The sequence below is a fragment of the Engystomops pustulosus genome, chromosome 7 (assembly GCF_040894005.1).
Source record: "Engystomops pustulosus chromosome 7, aEngPut4.maternal, whole genome shotgun sequence".
In the NCBI taxonomy this organism is placed as follows: Eukaryota; Metazoa; Chordata; class Amphibia; order Anura; family Leptodactylidae; genus Engystomops; species Engystomops pustulosus.
Window position 1 is genome coordinate 54,472,715 of NC_092417.1, and position 20,489 is coordinate 54,493,203.

The 20,489-nt window shown below is 41.8% G+C and overlaps 2 protein-coding genes across 3 annotated transcripts in view; both read left to right on the forward strand.

Moving 5' to 3' along the window:
* FANCM (FA complementation group M) overlaps positions 1 to 20,489 on the forward strand; it is a 103,062-nt gene that overhangs the window by 72,362 nt on the left and 10,211 nt on the right. For both annotated transcript variants that reach the window (XM_072115978.1, XM_072115979.1), the window contains exons 11-16: positions 1,781 to 2,015; positions 2,241 to 2,386; positions 9,526 to 9,678; positions 10,112 to 12,062; positions 13,346 to 13,428; positions 13,546 to 13,617. In XM_072115978.1, the coding sequence (XP_071972079.1) occupies positions 1,781 to 2,015; positions 2,241 to 2,386; positions 9,526 to 9,678; positions 10,112 to 12,062; positions 13,346 to 13,428; positions 13,546 to 13,617 (2,640 nt within the window). The remainder of the gene's footprint in view (positions 1 to 1,780; positions 2,016 to 2,240; positions 2,387 to 9,525; positions 9,679 to 10,111; positions 12,063 to 13,345; positions 13,429 to 13,545; positions 13,618 to 20,489) is intronic.
* On the forward strand, positions 4,656 to 8,409 carry LOC140069822 (uncharacterized). Its single transcript, XM_072115981.1, has 2 exons — positions 4,656 to 6,033; positions 6,193 to 8,409. Exons 1-2 carry the CDS (start codon positions 5,221 to 5,223, stop codon positions 7,276 to 7,278), a joined length of 1,899 nt encoding a protein of 632 aa, XP_071972082.1. The 5' UTR covers positions 4,656 to 5,220; the 3' UTR covers positions 7,279 to 8,409.

The following is a 20,489-nucleotide window of genomic DNA, read 5'->3' on the forward strand; positions in this document are numbered from 1 at the left end:
CTTTGTCTATTGTTTTAACCTACTGACTTTTTCACTCAAGATGGAAAAATTTAGATAATTAAGATGTTTCTGCACAGCTTCCTGGAGACTGATACTCCTTCCTAAGGTTATATAGTTTCCAATAGTGCACTACAAACATAAGTGATTCCCTGTGGTGAGAAGTCTATCTAGTGTAGAGGTGGCGAACCTTTTAGAGACGGAGTGCCCAAACTACAACCAAAATCCACTTATTTATTGTGAAGTGCCAAAATGGAACTTTAAGCAGTAATTTATTGCTACCTGTTCCTCCACATCTTGGCCCCCTGAGGTCACCAATACAGTTGAAAGAAGAATTTCAGTCTATCATTGTAGCTTCTCTCCGGGTCTCTCTATACAGGAAGAATGGTTGGTCCAGCAGGATGATCTCCAAAGATAATGCACTTCTGTCAAAACCTTCTCACAGTTCCCGCAGTTCAAAACAGCTTAAAATAACGCTTAGAACAGCATCTCTTAAGTTGCCTGGGACTGCAGGAAGAGTCAGTGTTTGGTGAACTCTGTCCTGGGGCGATGGCCTGAGTGCCCGCAGACAGGGCTCCGAGTGCCACCTCCGGCACCTGTACCATAGGTTCGCCACCACTGATCTAGTGCATCTAGCAGGTGGCCTGTGTGATTTGTAAGTGTTTCTGCTCTTCTTCCCTTTTCCTGAGTTCATAATTATAGTTATCCCTCCATCTGGCCTCAATATAGACGCTCTCCACTAACTCCAGCTCGGGTGTTGTCGTCATCGATGCAGTTTGGGTTAAGTCTTCAAGCTGATCTAAATCTTTGTGTGTCATGTACAGAAAATACCAGATAATGTTACTCGGGAGGTGTAAAACATCACATTTTGTGATCTATTTGACCATCTAGGCATAATAAGTAAACCTAACAACCTATGTAAGCCACTGTCATGTACTGTATGTTGGTAGAAAAGCAAAGCGACCCGAGTGATACAGGGCAATGGCCGATGTTTAATGCTATGCAAATAAATCTATTTTATTAACCTTCTTAAGCAATCAGGAATGAGCACCATGTGTTTTGCTGGTAAACAATGTGAATGGGCTGAACAATCTTCTGGTTGACAGCTATTCCTTCTTTGTCTATTTAAGTAATAGTGGACAAATTCTCTACCAGATACCCGATATTCATTTGCTCAAAGAGCGTTGAGTATGTTGATATCCAATGATCCAATTTGTATCTCTATTGAGACCTCGATCTTACAATATGTGCTGTATGCAAATTTCTCGACTACATGAGATTATCTTATTGTCAAAGACTTAAATGGTTCTGTATTGTCCAGCCTATTATCATCTATGTGTATTCTGGACTGTGTTCAGGTACTGTTAGGTGAGCCTCCCTACTGGCCAGCCCCTAAAGTCCTATGACATAACTACATCACAGATACTCTGTATGCGGGGCCGCATTGTCGCACTGCTGAACTTCAATGGGCCGCACCAGTATCCACCATCTTGGATCCACCAACAGAATACAAATAATGTGTTCATGCCCCCATCAGGAAATAAATAATACAGACGTCAGCACACCGGAGCAGACAAATAATAATAATGGAGACCTCCCTCCCCTCTAAGCAGCTTATTAAACTGGAGATGACCTCCCCTCCCCTCGAGCACCCTTGTTAGCTGTACTCACTGCTACATGGGATCCAGCACCAATGAGCACTAACTTCAGTGATCAATCAGTGTTAATGACACCCTATGCCTGGCTTTAGGTCACCCTACTGACTTCTATTTCCTTTTTGTAGACCTATAACCAAAGTCAATGTAATAAGAGAAGCATCTATAAAGCCATAATGGGAAATAACACAGATTTGCACCTATGCGAAAAAAGCCCTCGCATGGTTCCTGATGGGATCAATCCAACAGTACACAAAATGTTTATCACACAAGGAACCTATGATGTGAAAGACGGAACCACCGCCAAGGATAGACGTTCTAGCATGGCCCATCGTAAATCCTCTGTGCTCTACAATGCAGAAGGTGAGTGGCTTACAACCATGGTAGTAGTATCTGGATATTCACTGTTATCATCATTGTACAAAAACAAGGGAATGAAGCTGTGCAGATATTTGTGATAAAATAGCTGAAATGGACAATATTTGCACACTATAACAAGCTGACCTACAATTATGGCTGGACGGTACATTGTGTGCATGACTGGTTTTAGAAACAGAATTTAGTAACTCCTGTCATACGCATCCCCAGGCGCCTTGAAGGAAGACTGGCTCCTGACAAACGCAGATTATGAGACCTGGGACCGATTGTATCGCTTAAAGGAATCTGATGGACTGAGCGATGTTGTTTTACCCAAATCCCACTTTGAGCTCTTTAGAGATACCGACCCCATTATAGTAAGTAGCCGGTGTTGCGTTGAATTTTGTTGATGACCTTTTTGTACAATCCTCTCTATCTAAAGTGTTTGTAAATAACTTATTAGCAGGGTACCCAATTCTAGTCCAAAATGAACACACGTTGCCCCTCTAAGGACTTGTGGGCATCTGTCATGGGAAAGGAATATGTGGTTTAATTCCTTTGCAACACTTCCAAGTGAGAAATAAATCATTACAGGCAGTCCCCGGGTTACATACAAGATAGGGTCTGTAGGTTTGTTCTTAAGTTGAATTTGTATGTAAGTTGGAACTGTATATTTTATCATTGTAATCCCAGACAGAACTTTTTTGGTCTCTGTGACATTTGGATTTTAAAAATGTTGGGTTGTCATAAGAATCAGGATTAACAATAAAGCTTCATTACAGACACCAGTGATAACTGTTACAGCTGTTTATTATAGCCTAGGACTAAAGTACAATAAATTACCAATATCCAGAGGTCCGTTTGTAACTAGGGGTCGTATGTAAGTCGAGTGTTCTTAAGTAGGGGACCGCCTGTACTGTTACTTTGTAAATCAGTGGTGTGTCCATATAATGGATGGCCATGCTGGGTCCTTTTGCACTCAGACCACAGGTTCCGTTATTTGGTGCCCACGTTATTGCACATGTTTTAGGATAAGTCGCATCATTGAAATTGCAATGGAATTGGAATGGAGTTACAATCTTAACCCCTTAACGACTTGGCCTTTTTTTAGTTTTTTTTCACTTCCATTTTTCACTCACCAACTTCAAAAATCTATAACTTTTTTATTTTTCCACATAAAGAGCTGTGTTATGGCTTATTTTCTGCGTAACAAATTGCACTCCATGGCGTGTACTGGGAAGCGGGGAAAAAAATTCCAAATGCAGTGAAAATGGTGAAAAACCACATTTGCGACGTTTTCTTGTGGGCTTGGATTTTACAGCTTTCACTCTGCGTCCCAAATTACATGTCTACTTTATTCTTTGGGTAGGTACGATCACGGGGATACCAAATTTGTATAGGTTTTATAATGTTTTCATACATTTAAAAAAAATTAAAACCTCCTGTACAAAATATTTTTTTTTTTTTATTTTGCCATCTTCTGGCACCAGTAACTTTTTCATACTTTGGTGTACGGAGCTGTGGATAGTGTCATTTTTTGCGAATTTTTATGGCGTTTTCATTGCTAAAATTTTTGGGACTGTGCGACCTTTTGATCACTTTTTTTGATTTTTTTTTTATATTTTTCAAAATGGCAAAAAAATGCTATTTTCCATTTCGTCCCCCATGACGGCCCCCTGGAGGTTGCTTCCCCTTCCTCTGTAGGGACAGGAAATTGAGAGTATTAAAAGGCCCTCCCCCAACCTCCCACCAGTGTTTTCCTGTCCCTACAGGGGATAGGGTTGAGAGTAAATCCTCTCTCTCTCCTCCGGGGGGGGGGGGGGAGGTATGGATCTCGTACCTCTAGGGGTGCTTGTCCTTCCCAGCGCTCCCTCGTCCGAGTCCTGGCTCTACTTGGGGTCTCCAGTGCTGGGCTGCCCTTTTGTGTGGCGCGCCGGTCGCCATACGACTCCTGCGGGGGTCCGCAGCGGCCGGCGCATCATCCGCTTGTACGCGCGATGCCCCACTTCCGGTGACCGGAAGTGACGTCGCGTCGCGAAGTGGGGCAGCCTGGGAGACGGGCTGCCACTGATGACGTCAGACGCCGGAAGGTGAGTATTTAGACGCTCGCAGTGTAGTTTCACTTCTGCTGAGGTCTCCATGGAGCTGGACAACATGGCGGATGTGGCTGAGACGCGGTCCCTGACCCTGGGTTCTGTGAGTAAACGCTGTGGGAATGTGTGGGATTTATTCCCTGTCTATTGCCATCTTTTGGGGTCCCTTGTAGGGGTCTTTATTGATTAGCCCTCCCTATCTTCTTGATTACAGGAGAGAGATCTCCCTAAAGAGAAAGAGAGAGACAAACCCAAAGAGAAGGAGCCAGATAAGGATAGGCCTAAAAAGGCTCCTTCCAAGCGTTGCCAAATTTGTAATGCAAAATTAGATGCCTCATACAAGAAAAGCCTGTGTAAAGAATGCTTAGACAGGATCCTTAAGGAAGAAAAGCCCTCTTTCTTGGATGAGTTAAGGTCTATTATGAGAGAAGAAATTAAGGCCTCTAAAGGTCCCCCCTTGAAGAGGGATAAAGTAGAAGAGAAATCCATGGTGGATGAATTGTTTGGGGGACTGAGACAGAAGAAAACGAGGGTATTCTCGGTTATAGAAAACCTGAAGGGTCTTGTTGTTGATGAGTGGAGAGAGCCAGAGAAACGGTTAAATGTTCCTAAAGACTTTAAAAATCGTTTACTGTTTGACCCTGAAGAGACCAATTTATGGGAGAACGTACCCAAAGTAGACATTCCTATTACCAAAGTTGTAAAAAAGACGGATTTGCCGTTTGAGGACTCCACGCAACTTAAAGATGCTATGGACAGGAAATCGGATTGTCTACTTAAAAAGCTTTGGGAGTCTTCTATGACTACAATCAAAACAAACATTGCGGCAACCTCAGTATCCCGCACTCTCCTATTCTGGTTAGGGGGTTTGGAAGACCATCTCAGGGAAGGCACTCCTAGAGAGGAAATTCTAGACTCTCTGCCATTGCTTAAATCCGCTACTGCCTTTTTAGCTGATGCCTCAGCAGAGTCAATTCGCTTTGCCTCAAGAGACGCAGCCCTTTCAAATGCTACCAGAAGGGCGCTCTGGTTAAAACAATGGTCGGGGGACATTCGTTCTAAAGCAAAACTTTGCAGCCTTCCTTTTTCAGGCGAATTCTTGTTTGGATCTGAGCTAGATGAGATTCTTGACAAAGCTGCGGATAAAAAGAAAGGTTTTCCTGAACCCAAACCTACACCAAAAAAGCAGTTTTTTCGTGGCTTTAGAGCAAACAACGACCAGCCAAAGAATAAAGGAAGACCCTCCTGGAGACAGAGCTCCTGGAGTAGTTCCAGGGGAGGAAGGAATAAGCCATTTCTATTCAGTTCCTCGAACAAACAAGAAAGGAAGCAATGACGCCAGGGTGGGGGGAAGGTTAAAGAACTTTCTCCCCCAGTGGAAGAACATAACGAACAACAGGTGGGTGACTTCCATTATCCAAGATGGTTACCGTATAGAATTTATGTCTTCTCCTCCTCATCGGTTTTTTCTGTCCAGGCAATCCTCAGGAAATCTGACACGTCATCTTTGGGAGCAAGTATCTACTCTGCAGAATCTGGAAGTGGTTTGTCCAGTCCCCCCAGAAGAAAGAGGTACGGGTCATTACTCCCCCCTGTTCTTGAACAAGTGGGTGACATATGTCAAGTTCAAAATGGAGTCCATAAAATCTACCACTCCCTTAATAAACCGCAATGCATTTTTGTGTACTCTGGATCTCAAGGATGCATACTATCACATTCCCATTCATGCAGATTCTCAGAAGTATTTGCGTTTTGCAGTAGTTTCTTCTTCAGGAGAAGAGTCTCATTTCCAATTTACAGCTTTACCATTTGGTCTTTCTTCAGCTCCCCGAATCTTTACCAAGGTCATGGCAGAAGTGGTCAAATATTTGAGGATCGAAGAAGTCCTAGTGGTCCCATACCTGGACGATTTCTTGCTAGTGGGAGACTCGGTAAGCCATCTAGAAAGACAAAAGAAGGTGACAATAGAAGTTCTTCAGGAATTGGGCTGGATTATAAATCTGGAAAAATCCGATCTGGTTCCCAGTCCTGTAAAAGAATTTTTGGGAGTATCCTTAAACTCATTAACCCAGACTTCTTATCTTCCACAGGAAAAAGTAGACAAGTTACTTCTGAAAATCAAGGACTTCCAGAAGAGGAGATTCATCTCGATACGAGCAGCGATGAGTCTTCTGGGCTCCATGACCTCCTGCATCCAATGTGTAGCCTGGTGCCAGAACCATACAAGACCCCTTCAGTCCTGGGTCCTGTCAAAATGGGACAGAAATTACCATCACCTAAATCTTCGATTAAGGATTCCTTCAGCAGTGAAAGGATCCTTAGACTGGTGGAAGGATCTCGATCACCTTCAAAGAGGTGTGAACTGGGTTCGCTGGCCGATAATTCAGGTCCAGACAGATGCCAGCACTTCAGGTTGGGGAGCTCTTCTTCCAGGAAAGTATGTTCAGGGCCTCTGGTCCCATGCAACGTCTCGAGCTTCCTCGAACGAAAGGGAGCTGAAGGCCGTCCTAAAAACCCTGGAAGCCTGTACCAAGGATCTAAAAGGGAAACGCCTAAAGATCTTCTCCGACAATACAACTACGGTTGCATATTTAAAGAGACAGGGCGGAACAAGGTCAAAGAAACTTCAAAACATCTCTCACAAAATATTTTCTTGGGCGGAAGGAAATGCTCTTTCGATTTCGGCAGTCCATCTAAAAGGCTCAGAAAACGAGGTAGCAGACTACCTCAGCAGGACACCTATTCTCCCTCACGAATGGAGTCTGAAAGCCGAAGTCTTCCAGGAGATTGTCCTCAGATGGGGAAATCCTTCTATCGATCTATTTGCATCCAGGACAAATTCAAAGGTCAAGAAATTCTATTCCCTAAATCCAAGGGAAGTTCCTTGGGGTCTGGATGCCTTCTCCCAGCCTTGGGATCAGGACCTTCTCTACGCTTTTCCTCCAGTCCCTCTGATCAACAAAGTTCTCCAGAAGTTAATATCCAGTCCGACCAAGCTGATCTTAGTTGTTCCTTTTTGGCCAAAGAAAAGCTGGTTTCCGCTTCTTCAAAAGCTGGCTCTGGACCTTCCTTTCATCCTTCCCAAGATTCCAGACCTCCTGCACCAGGGACCAGTTTTACACCAGAACCCAGGGTTCCTGAATCTATCAGCCTGGATCCTGAAGGCGCCTTCTTGAACACGAAAGGACTTTCTCTTAAGGTAATAAAGACTTTAAGAAATAGTAGGAAGCCTGTGACCCATGCTATATATCTTAAGATATGGAAAAAATTTTGTGCCTGGTCTAAAGACCAACCTAACCAAAATTTTCCTAATGTCTGTCAGGTTCTTGATTTCCTGCAGGAGGGTTTCGACAAAGGATTACGGCCTAGTACCCTAAAAGTCCAGGTGTCAGCTTTAAGTGCATATTTTGACACAGCTCTTGCGGAACACAGGTGGGTAAAGAGATTCTTTCAGGCCTGTACCCGCTTAAGACCTACTGTGAGGGAATCTTCCCCTCAGTGGGACCTTTCCTTGGTCTTGGATGCGTTAACCTCAGACCCCTTTGAACCCAATGATTCAAATAATTTACGTTTTTTAACGCAAAAGACTGCATTTCTAGTTGCCATCACATCCGCTAGAAGGATAGGGGAACTCCAGGCCTTATCGATTTGTGAACCTTATCTATCCATCTCTGAGGATATAATTACTCTCAGACTTGATAGAAATTTTCTACCTAAAGTTGTTTCTAACTTTCACAGGAGTCAGGAGATCATATTGCCTTCCTTCTGCCGCCAGCCTAAGAATGCTATGGAGGAAAAATGGCATCTCCTAGATGGAAAAATAAGGGGAGAAAAGCCTCTAAGTCGACCATTGGCCGTTGGATCACAAATACGATCAGGGAATGCTACAGTCTTAAAGGTGTTCCTGTTCCTATGAAGTTAAGGGCTCACTCTACTCGAGCAGTCTCCACATCTTGGGCTGAGAGAGGGGGAGCCTCTATTGATGAAATTTGCAAAGCAGCCACTTGGAGTTCAAATTCCACCTTTGTCAATCATTATCGTCTGAATATAGCCATGGCAAAAGATCTGGCCTTCGGCCGTAAAGTCCTACAAGCCGTGGTCCCTCCCTAACTGGGGATAATTTGGTATGTCTCCAGGGGGCCGTCATGGGGGACGAAATGGAAAAAAGGAATTAGTCCTCACCGGTAATTCGATTTCCATAAGTCCACCATGACGGCCCTATTATTTCCCTCCCTTATGTTGTTGGTTTCTTTTTGTAAATACTGTATGTGCATATAACATACTAAATAAAACTGAGTTGAAGCCTATACCGGTGTAGTTATTTGATAAACACTGGTGGGAGGTTGGGGGAGGGCCTTTTAATACTCTCAATTTCCTGTCCCTACAGAGGAAGGGGAAGCAACCTCCAGGGGGCCGTCATGGTGGACTTATGGAAATCGAATTACCGGTGAGGACTAATTCCTTTTTTCCGTTTCGGGGTTAAACGCAGTGAACAAACTTTATTATATTTTTATCAGGCTTTTTTTGGACGCGGCGATACCTAATGGGTTTATGATTTTTACAGTTTATTTATATTTATATCAGTTCTAGGGAAAGGGGGGTGATTTGAATTTTTAGGTTTTTTTATTATAATTTTTTTTTTAACCTTTTTTTTTTTTACTTTTACTATTTTTCAGACTCCCTAGGGCAGTAATGGCGAACCTTTTAGAGCCCGAGTGCCCAAACTTCAACCAAAAGCCACTTATTTATTGCAAAGTACCAGCACAGCAATTTAAGCAGTAGTTTATTTCTCATTGTTCTTTGACAACTTTCAATCCTTCAGCCTCCTAAAGACACCAATGCAGTTGAAAGGGGGAGGGCAAATTCCCCTATCATTGTAGGAAGATTCTGTAGGAAGATTCTTTGAGTCCTGTCTGGTGAACTTCATGCTGGGGTGATGGCCTGGGTGCCCGCAGAGAGGGCTCCGAGTGCCGCCTCTGGCACCAGTGCCATAGGTTCGCCACCGCTGCCCTAGGGTACTCTAACCCTAGGTAGTCTGATTCATCCTATCATATACTGCCATACTACTGTATGGCAGTATATGTGGATTTTACTCCCCATGCATGGGTTAAAACGAAGTAGCCTCGGGTATTCGGAACACCCGAGGCTACCATGGCGACGGATCGTTGACGTCACGGGGAGCGGCGATCCGTGACAAGATAGCGCCATCTTTTTGAAGCCGCCGGCAGCAGTGGTCTTTGGAAGCTGCTGCTTTGGCAGCAGGGTTTAAAGTGCTTTGGTGGCTCAATCCGTGGTTTCCGATAGATGACCACTGTCTTCTGGTTCTGTCTGTTAGCATCTTACACAACCATATAATAGATGATTTATAATGAGCTGGCTCTAGTACGTGTATTAACCATGCTTTACTCTATTGTCTGATTTAGGAAACTATCCCAGGTAAGGTCCGCAAACTCTCATTGTCTGAATGGAGCCTGTGGCAGAATCGTCCTTTCCCGACAGACTCTGTTGATCATTCTCATCGGTGTAAGAATTTCATTGCAGTTATGGAATTGATTGAGCAGATGAGATTGGAGGAGGTAAGCGCTATTATTACACGAGCCTACCTATAGGCATTCAACAGTCTTGAATAGATTTATATATATATCCTTTTTTTTTTTTTTTTTTTTTTTTTTAATCAAGTTTAGCCGGTGGCACACTCCAGTCACCAGGTCTTGGTCTCTGTATTTGTAGCTTTTGGTTATCATACTATCAAATTAAAAAGCACTGTTTACAGCTTTGTGACATACACCGAGTGGGGTCAGGCTGTACAAAATACATTACTCTATTACAAGTCTCTTTTTTTTTTTTTTGTACAGAATGTGCAGAATTTCGTCATTAGTAGAAGGTATTCATCTAGTTGCCACTTTCAAGCTTAATAAATTGTAGACTTGTAGTGCCTTTACGCTTTATGTATTTTTAAGTCTGTATAATGGTCTATAATCCAGGTACTTTTGTTTCACCATTCTGCAGAACGGTTGCAAGTACGATGAAGAAATGAAGGCTCTCTTGCAGAAGGACATCCAGCCATTATGTAAAGGCACTAAAAATAATAAAGTTTGCCCAACCACTAATTCCAAGGCCAAGAAAAAGTTGTCCGTTACGAAAAATGCTAAAACGAGTATAAATTCAACTTTGTTCAATTTTGCTTTTGAGCCCGATGAGGATTTTATGTCAACATCGAAGGCCTCTAAGAGCATGACCTCGCGCTGTGCTGAACCTCTCAATACAGATCCAGTGGTGGATGTCTTTGAGGAAGCCGGTCCTATGGACGTTTATCAAGACCACGATGTGGCTGAGGACATGGAAACCGATTATGTTGAGTTGTCCACAAAAGCTACAGATCTAGACTCTGACATATTCCTTTGGCAGCCAGTAGATGCAAAGGCTCCATCTAATACGAACTGTGACTCAAATTGTCATGATGATGATTCAACTTCTCTATCTGATTTCTTCTATTCTCCTTCATTTCATATTGGTGACGTTTCTATTGTGTTTTCTGATAACTGCATTGATAAAGTGAGGCATATGGTATCACGTGTCAAAAAATTTCTATCACATTCTCCCCCATCTTTAACTGAACTGGATTCTTTGGTTACTGTAGAGGTTTCTGCAGGATCTTCACCAGCCGGGATACTTTCTGTGCCACTTACAGCATCTGAACATCTACCTGTATGTCTACAAGGATACCACAAACGCCTAAGTCAACCAAAAATTTTAGAGGATAGTCCAGGCCCTACAGAAGTTATATACGGCTCATATGATCATATAGTCGGTTCATTACCCCCCAAACCACAAAAAAAGAATATTCAGGGAAAGGAAGAGGCAAAGAGTGTGGTAAGTGAAGGTCCACTACATGATCCCCAGTGGGATGATCTTTTTAATAGTGAAGGAGAAGAAACCTATGCTGAAAATGATGACTCTCCTCCAAATTACAACCATATCATACATGAAGATCATGGTAAAGTCTATAACATTGACTCCCTTTGTAGAGGTGACACAATCCTCAAACAGCCAGAAAAGATAGAAGACAATACTATAAACGTCAAAGACTCATCAGTATCAAATAATTTGAGTCTCCTCCCAAACCAGAATAGACATGGTGAGGATACCGACATTGACGTTCCCAGGGCTCATAGTCCTTCCCCCAGTGAGAATATTGAATATCCATCTAGGTTAAAAAAAGATGAGCTTAATTCATTACCTCAGGATATTGATGACAGCTTTGACTTATTTGACGAAGATGAATTTGCAGAAATTGATCATTTTACGTCAAGCAAGGCTGGCACAACAAACCAGCCAGGTAACGTAGGAACCAGTGTAAATTTCAATATGTTTGACCCATCTCTTCTATCTGAGGACAATACAGAACAAGAACAAGAAGACCAAGCTTGTTTGAAGGCCACCGAAAGCACAAAACCAGAAGATGATGTTGACTTTGATGGCTCTCAAGAATTGTTTTCTGTCAATTTTGACCTTGGATTTTCCATTGAGGAAGATTCTTTAGAAGATGAAGATGTTGGACAACCAGAGAAGGAATGTGTAGAAGAGCCCATCTCCTTCAAAGTCCCCAGCCCTCCCAAAAGGACTAGTACCAGTGGTGACTTAATGTCTACACCTCTAACCTCCGGAACTAATCATTTCAACCATGGAGCAATTTCTGACAAACTCATTTCTCCACTGTCACCTTTACACCCACTTAAAGACAAGTTTTCCCATACTCCTGAAAGGTCTCACTGTGCCTCATTTTTTAATTCACCAGCTGAAAAGTTGAACAATGCCAAAACACCTTTACATACTTTTACCAAACCCAATTTGTACACACCTACTAAGAAGGTTGGACTACAAGCAGACCAAACCCCCATTGTTATACGGTCAAGAGAAAATCAGTCAAAATCCAAGATGGATCATTCTATTACTGTGGGTATGTCCATATGTATCATCCATTCTTTATTTTATCTATAGCGGTTTAAAATGCACATTAATCTTGGAACAGAAGGGCTTTTAAAGGTATATTAGATGTCAGAGTGGTGTTCAGGAGAGGACATAAAGTAGTTGGGGGTACAAAGTTGCAGGGAAGAATGTTTATTCTTCTGCTAGCACACCACACACCTATGGGCTCATATTTTTTTTTTTTTTAAATAAAACAATTCAGCTGCACCAGTTAAGAAAAATCGGGTGCTCAACCTTCAGGTTTGTTAAATCCTTTCACATATAAAAATCAAAAAATGGTGGCACTCCAAGTTCTTGTAAAAAAGGAATTCTTTTATTCCAAAAGTGCTACGTTTCAGCTCCCATATCTGGAGCCTTTATCAAGCTTGAGAAAGGCTCCAGATATGGGAGCTGAAACGTAGCACTTTTGGAATAAAAGAATTCCTTTTTCACAAGATCTTGGAGTGCCACCATTTTTTTATTAGAGAGAGATATAGATAGGTAGAGATAAGAGATATCATATGTATATATATTTGTATATGTATATATCTCATGTATATGCGATGTATATGATTTATGTATACTTTGTGGATAGATATAGATATCTATCTCCTTTTTTATACATTTTTTATTCATCTTTACCAAAGTAAGAGACAAAATAGTAGTTAGACATTTTATTTTACAGTACAGTATCCGGACATTTCACTGTATGAAGTTGTTCTAACCCTTGCTATAACATCTATTGTTATTTCATCAGTCATTTCCATATTCTAACACACAGAACAGGTGGACACTTTCTATTATCCTCTCTGTGTAGGCTCCACTCCTGGTCTTGGGCATCTTTCACATGGTTAATATTTTCAGCAATATTTTGTATAAGTATTTGAAAGCCCAAACCAGAAGTGGGACCTATACAGATGGACATTTGTATCTCTTCAGTGTTTTGTAAGCATTTCTGCTCTAAAATACCTACTGTGTGAAAGTGACCCTAGTGATGAACTGGTGCTTGTACATCTGTGCACCAATTAAAATATATATATATTTATATTCCATATGTTCCTCTACCTTTCTCCTGCTTTCTATAAGCCAGTATTGGCCTTTGATCCACGTGTAGAAATGATGACATCCAGGGCAAGTTGTTTTGTTTCTGGAGCTGCAGGACACTGAACACTTGATGTTGGATTCTGCTTTTTAATTGCTGTCGCTCTCTGTGTTTTTGGCTTTTCATTTCTTGTCTCATTGTTTTGTTCTGGGATTTTTGACGTTTCTCAACAGGTAGCAGCCCGGAGAGTGAAGATGATGTTGTCTATAGAAGGAAAAGAAAATTGACTAATGCCGATGTCCTGAAGTCCCCGGAGGTGAGTGGGGGAGAGTGTCTCACAACAAAGCACCGGTAATCTCGCAGATGCAGTTCAGCCATTTAACAATGCAGCGATTCTGCTTTTCATTAGTTTGTTTTCAATTTCGTTTTTCAGACTACAAGCAGCGAGTGTGATTTCGACTCACCGATGCCTGCAGCCAAGAAACGACGAAATGTCCTTAACACAGTAAGTCAACGGCAGGGAAATTCTATCCATTTTAAAATAAATTAAAAAAGTGGTCAGGAAAACCAGCAATGAATAGGAGCTCCACTACAGGTTTCTGGCATTGTCACTATTCACTGCACTGAGCCTGTGCTTCAGCTCTGCCACGTATAGAGGTGATGACCTAAAAGTATTCTGGGCATAGACCATCAAATCCATCCTGGGATAGATCACAAACAAAACGTGCTAGAGGCCAGAAAACCCTTAATAGAATTATACTGTCTGGAATCGACTGTTTTTTTTAATAGTAGATCCACAGGTAGATTTCCGCTGTCTGTCTTGGAAAGCTGTCTATAGCTTTATTAACTTTTTAAAATTTATATAAAAATTACCTGTTCGGGGCGTGGAGTTGCCTCTATAAGCTCCTGAGGATAAGGCTTCGTCACACCCTGAGTAGCCCTGCAGACATATTTGGATGATCAGTCCTTATTATCAGTTAATTCCTCTATGGCTGATATCTCACCATTATATGACATTATATGTAAAATTACCCCAGAGCCTTTTAGAGGCCATTATCTATATAATGCATAATTAGGTTTGTCATGTACAATGCAGTTGTAGTCCACATTTTGCAGCGCCGCTGTCTGTCTTGGAAAGCTGCCTATAGCTTTATCAACTTTTTAAAATTTATATAAAAATTACCTGCAGAGGCTACTCGGGGCGCGGAGTTGCTTCTATAAGCTCCTGAGGATAAGGCTACATCACACCCTGAGTAGCCCTGCAGATCTCCCGCCCTTCATGTCCATGCTGCTTGCGATACCCGTGTAGCCTAGGCAGATAATTTGCATATAAATAAAATTAGGTTTACAAACCAATAAATAGATGGATAAATATCAGGAATAAATAGATAAATGTTCAAGGATGAGACTGACATTGGAAATCTACCTCTAGATTTATTGGGAAAAGTAAATTCCAGACAGTAGATTTCCTGTAAGAGTAAAGCATATCAAATTCTTTTAAACCGTTATATTTACTTTAGAAATGAATGGAGCAGGCTTCTCTCTACCCTTGTTCTGCTCTTTCTCCTGTATTGAGCAGTGTATCGAAAAGTATTGGCTACCTCCACCTCAGACAGATAGGGAGGCTAAAAATGAGCTAATTCCATACCTAGAGAATATTTCACTTAAGGATTCTGCTTTCTAAGGGGATACGACTGTCCACAGACTGTTTTTAAGGATTTAATTCATTAGGAACATTTTTCTGGTTCCAATAGGAGGTTCCTCTGAGCTTTTTTTTTTTTTTTTTTTTTTTTTTTTTTTTTTTCCTGTTTTCCACTGACAGTTAATTTATATGAATGCTGATAATTAGGAGAACCCATCAGGCAAAATAACCCCCCTAATCTAAATAGATTTTCATAAACTGCCATTAGAAAGCATTGCCTTATCCCTTCATTGTCCCTCCCTCTACATGCCTGTAAACCCAAGCAATGAGGTCCTAAAGCTGTATGCAAATGACCTGTGAGATGTACAATTATTCATTAGCATATTCAAGCTGTCCAGCTTATTCATGAGTGGGAGGCACAGCCACACCCCCAGTGCTTGACTGACAGCCTGTATAATGATGTAATGGCTGCTACATGTGCTTGCTGCTGGCCACGCCCCCTGCAGGAGAGATACACCAGCTCCAGGATGCAGCCATGTTATAGCAGAACATGTCAGGTACTTGTCTTGCTGATGTCTGTGTCTCACACTTGTGTATAGGAGAACACAGCATGTCAGCAGATAAAGCACAGACACTAGCAATGCTTTACTATACATTACACACAAACATGAGCAGGGGGAGGAGAGAGGAGGGGGAACATAAGTGACATCACTGCCTCTGACCATGTGACCAGCCTCATTTACATAATAAAGAAAAGATGATTGGTTGCTATGGTAGCCTCGGGTCTTCGTTTGACCGGAGGCTATATGGTTTCTGCCTATTCATTACAATGAGCCCCCCTTGCCCTAGAACTGATATAAAATATAAAAAATAGTAAGAATCACAGACACATTCGGTATCGCCGCGTCCCAAAATGCTTGATATCTCTCAAAATATAAAAACTGTTACGGCCAGCGGTGACCTCCGAGACGGGAAATGGCGCCCAAATGTCCAAAATGCGACTTTTACAACTTTTTACATGACATATAAAATGTAAAAAAAAATTATCAAAATGTCGCACAGTCCTCAAAATGGTAGTAATGAAAACGTCGGATCATTTCGCATAAAATTACCCCTCCCCCCGCTCTGTACAGCAAAGTATGAAAAAGTTATTAGCGTCAGAATTTTTTTTCTTTTTTGTACACATGCGTTTAATTTTTGAAAATGTATTAAAACGCCATAAAACCTGTATAAATCCGATCCCGTGTGCCAAAAACCCCGTTAAATGCGGCGCAAATCGGAAATAGTCGGGAAACCCGATGGAAATGCAGTCCGCGGATCCTTAATCCTTAGTAAATGTACCTCATTGTACTGCTATTGCCAGCAAGTTTTCTTTTCCCGTAGCAGATTATTTAATTAATAGGCTCCAATTCTCCTAAGCCTCTGTTGAAATGGTCTACTCACCCTGGGCCTGTAGGTCTGCTTTATGATGTTAGGCGTTTGGACTTCTTAGATGGGGGGGGGGGGGGGGGGGGGGTAGTATTCTTCTATATAGCATGGCATGGAATGTGACACAATATAAATCCATGGTCCTAATTCATCTGCCTGTCCCCTTTCCTGTCCCTTTCCTCAGCTGACATCATATGTTCCAGGACATATTTGGATGATCAGTCCTTATTATCAGTTAATTCCTCCATCGCTGATATCTCACCATTATATGACATTATATGTAAAATTACCCCGGGAGCCATTTAGAGGCCATTATCTATATAATGCATAATTAGGTTTGTCATGTACAATGCGGAAGAGGTCCACATTTTGCAGCGACGGGCACGGCTCCTATTCATATCTCGTGTGTCGGATAAAAGAACATGTCATCCCGTTGTTTTAGTAATTACTTAACGACTTGGCCGTCAGAAAGTCCTATGTCCATCATGTATACAAAGCCGAGGCAGACAGAATAAAGAGCACGTGTAATTTGTGGGGGGAAAAAACAAATATGATTGTCAATGATTTGTCGTCTCCTAGTAACAGCCCGTCGTTCCGGGAACAGACTATTTCATCGGCTTGTTCAAGGCTGATATTGAAAGGCAGTGACTGTATCCGCTCGTCCTTGGACTCTCTTACATTTCGCTTCTTTTGTTTCGCAGTAGGTGACCGCTGACCCCCAGCTTTATACGGATGCCATGTATATTAATGTATGTACTTTGAGCAGTTTAGATTAGTTTTCAGCATTTTATTGTAGTTTATAATGAAAACTTTGCTTTTTCGTGAGTCATGAGAAAACTTTTGACTTTCCGATACTTTTTGTTAAGTCAACCCTTGCATGTGGAGGATTTTGGCTACATCGTGTACCCACAGGCTACATCTGCTACGTGTTACCAGTATAGCGGCAGAAAGTTAAGGGCTCAAATAATACCATCACATTGTAAGGCGGAGGGAATCTGAGCGTTACATCCATATAATTTCGCAATGGATAAATCATTCTTCTGTTTTAAAGAAATCTACCATCAAAATAAAGTATGGATAAACCAAGGACACTTACGGTACTTGTATATCAGGGCACCGTGACACCGCAATCTTCAATTTGGGATGTGCTCCTACACAGTGTAACAGCATGTGAAGCTACAGCAGGGAGGAGCTCTGGTAATGCCCCCCAGAGCCCTTCTGTATCATTAGCATAATGTTAAAAGTTGATTTTGGAAGAAAGGAGGCCTAGAATAACAAACAACGGCGGATTAAGACTATTATGGGCTCTGGACCCCCACCAAGAATACTACATGGATACAATAGGGGAAATTATCAGAATGCAGAATCTGAAGCCTTATCTACAAGGCACAATAGAGACTTCCGTCATCACAAAATCGCAAAAATAGCACCATATGTGTCTGCTGGAAATTATTGCCATTCACTGTGGAGAACCTTTGGGTATTTAGACATTATATGCAGCTTGCAGGACACAATTATTCCTGTGTAATCTATTGATGCTGTAAAATAAAACCCAATGATTCTTAACCAGTTAAAAATAATCTTTAAATTAAAAAAAAAAAAAATTACAGCTGGCACTTGGGGACAGACTCCGATTTGCTGTCCTCCCACACCAAAGGACAGCATAAGAGGAACAAGAAAAAGCCAATGTGGCTAACTAGTCTTGGCAGGAAAGCAATAAGCGAGAAAGATAAGGCGTTTAAGGTACTAAAACGTGATGGTAGCGATGAGGCATTACAGGATTATAGAGAGAAAAATAAATCCTGTAAAAAGCAGATAAAGGCCGCAAAAATAGAGACAGAGAAATATTGCCAGGGAGAGCAAAAATAATCCCAAATAATTTTTGAGGTATATAAATGATAAGAAGCTAAAAACAGAGAGTGTTGGCCCCTTAGAAATAACATGGGGGTCATGGTGGAAGGAGATGAGGAAAGGGCCATTCTACTGAATGTTGCCTTCTCAACTGTCTTTACCCAGGAAAATCCCCTGGTGGAAGAAACAATGAAGAATAATGTAAATTCTCTTTGGAATGTCAACAGTTTAACCCAGGAAGAGGTACGGCGCCGCCTCGCAACCACTAAGATAAATCACCGGGGCCAGATGGCATACACCCCCGGGTTCTGCATGAACTATGTACCGTGATAGACAGACCGTTATTTTTAATATTTGAGGACTGGTTATGTTCCACAGGACTGGCACAATATACAAAAAAGGGTCAAAAAGCAATCCTGGAAACTAAAGACCTGTGAGTCTAACTTCTGTGGTGGGGAAAATATTTGAGGGGTTTGTTAGAGATGCTATCCTGGAGCATCTCACTGTGCATAACCTTATAACCCAGCGTCGGCATGGGTTTATGAGAGATCGGTCCTGTCAGACTAATATGATTGGTTTCTATGAGGAGGTAAGTTCAACACTGGATCTGGGGGACGCTGCGGATGTTGTATATCTGGACTTTTCAAAGGCATTTGACACCGTGCCGCATAAAAGGTTGGTATATAAAATGAGACTGCTGGGAATAGAGGAAAATCTGTGTATTTGGGTAAGTAATTGGCTTAGTGATAGAAAACAGAGGGTCATCATTAATGGGTCATTCGCAGATTGGGTTGACGTTACCAGTGGAGTGCCACAGGGGTCAGTATTGGGGCCACTTCTTTTTAATATTTTTATTAATGACCTTGTAGTGGGTTTACACAGTCAAGTTTTAATATTTGCAGATGATACTAAGCTGTGTAAAGTAATAAATACTGAGGTTGATAGTTTAGCATTACAGAGGGATTTGTGGAAGCTTGAGGAGTGGGCAGAGAAATGGTTGATGAGGTTTAATGTAGATAAATGTAAAGTTATGCACTTGGGCCATGGAAACAAAAAGTATAATTATGTTCTAAACGGTCAATTACGTGGTAAAACTGGAGCTGAAAAGGACTTGGGGGTATTGGTGGATGGTAAACTAAATTTTAGTGACCAGAGCCAGGCGGCTGCTGCTAAAGCAAATAAAATTATGGGATGTATCGAGAGAGGAATAGATTCTCATGATAAAGACATAGTTTTGCCCTTATACAAAGCCCTGGTCAGACCACACATGGAATATTGTGTATAGTTTTGGGCACCAGTGTATAAAATGGATATAGTAGAGCTGGAACGGGTGCAGAGGAGAGCAACCAGGATTATTAGGGGAATGGGGGAACTAGAATACACTGACAGATTAAAAAACTTGGGATTATTCAGTTTAGGAAAAAGACGACTGAGGGGAGACCTCATTACAATGTACAAATACCTGAACGGACAGTACAAGGATCTCTCCAAAGATCTTTCTATACCTAGGCCTGTGACCAGGACAAGGGGGCATCCTCTTCTCCTAGAGGAGAGGCGATTCTACCGTAGCCATAGACAAAGGTTCTTTACTGTACGAGCAGTGAGACTATGGACCTCTCTGCCACAGGAAGTTGTTATTGCGGACTCTATGTACATGTTCAAGAGAGGCCTGGATGCCTTTCTGGAGAGAAAAAATATCACGGGTTATGGGGATAAAACATTTATTTAATTCTTAAAGGTTGGACTTGATGGACTTTTTCCAGCCTTATATACTATGATACTATGATAAATAACCGTAAGATGCAATTATATATCAGGCGTACCCCACCCCGGTGCACCCCGGGTACATTCCACCGCTCGACTTTATGCACATGATATGGGAATGTACCCCAATAGCACAGATTTGTAGACCTATCACCAGACTTGTTACTGTTCCATGTGTAGCTGAAGTCTGTGTACCTGGATCTTATCAGAGGAGGATTGGACTCATTGTCAGTGCATTATCCTGCAGGAAACATTATTCATAGCAAGGAAATGTATAGCACTCTGGTGGTATGACCCCAATCCGCCACCACTACGAATGTGGAAGATGCCGATTCATCACATGCTTCCATACAAGGCAGTTCCCGACTTAAGAACACCCGACTTACAGACGACCCCTAGTTACAAACGGACCTACGAATGCTGGTAATTTACTCTACTTTAGCCGCAGGCTGCAATGATCAGCTTTAACAGTTATCAAAGGTGTCTGTAATGAAGATTTAGTGTTAATTCAGGTTCTTATGACGACCCAAAAGAATTCTAAATGATACAGTTCTGACTTGCATCCAAATTCAACTTAAGGACAAACCTACAGAACCTACCCTGTATGTAACTGCCTGTATATACACTCACCAGCCACTTTTATTAGGTACACCATGCTAGTAATGGGTTGGACCCCCTTTTGCCTTCAGAAC

Coding starts and splice junctions, on each gene's coding strand:
- LOC140069822 (XM_072115981.1), top strand. CDS start 5,221: ATGAGATTCTTGACAAAGCTGCGGATAAAAAGAAAGGTTTTCCTGAAC. Junction 6,034..6,192: donor TCTTGCTAGTGGGAGACTCG/GTAAGCCATCTA, acceptor TATCTTCCACAG/GAAAAAGTAGACAAGTTACT.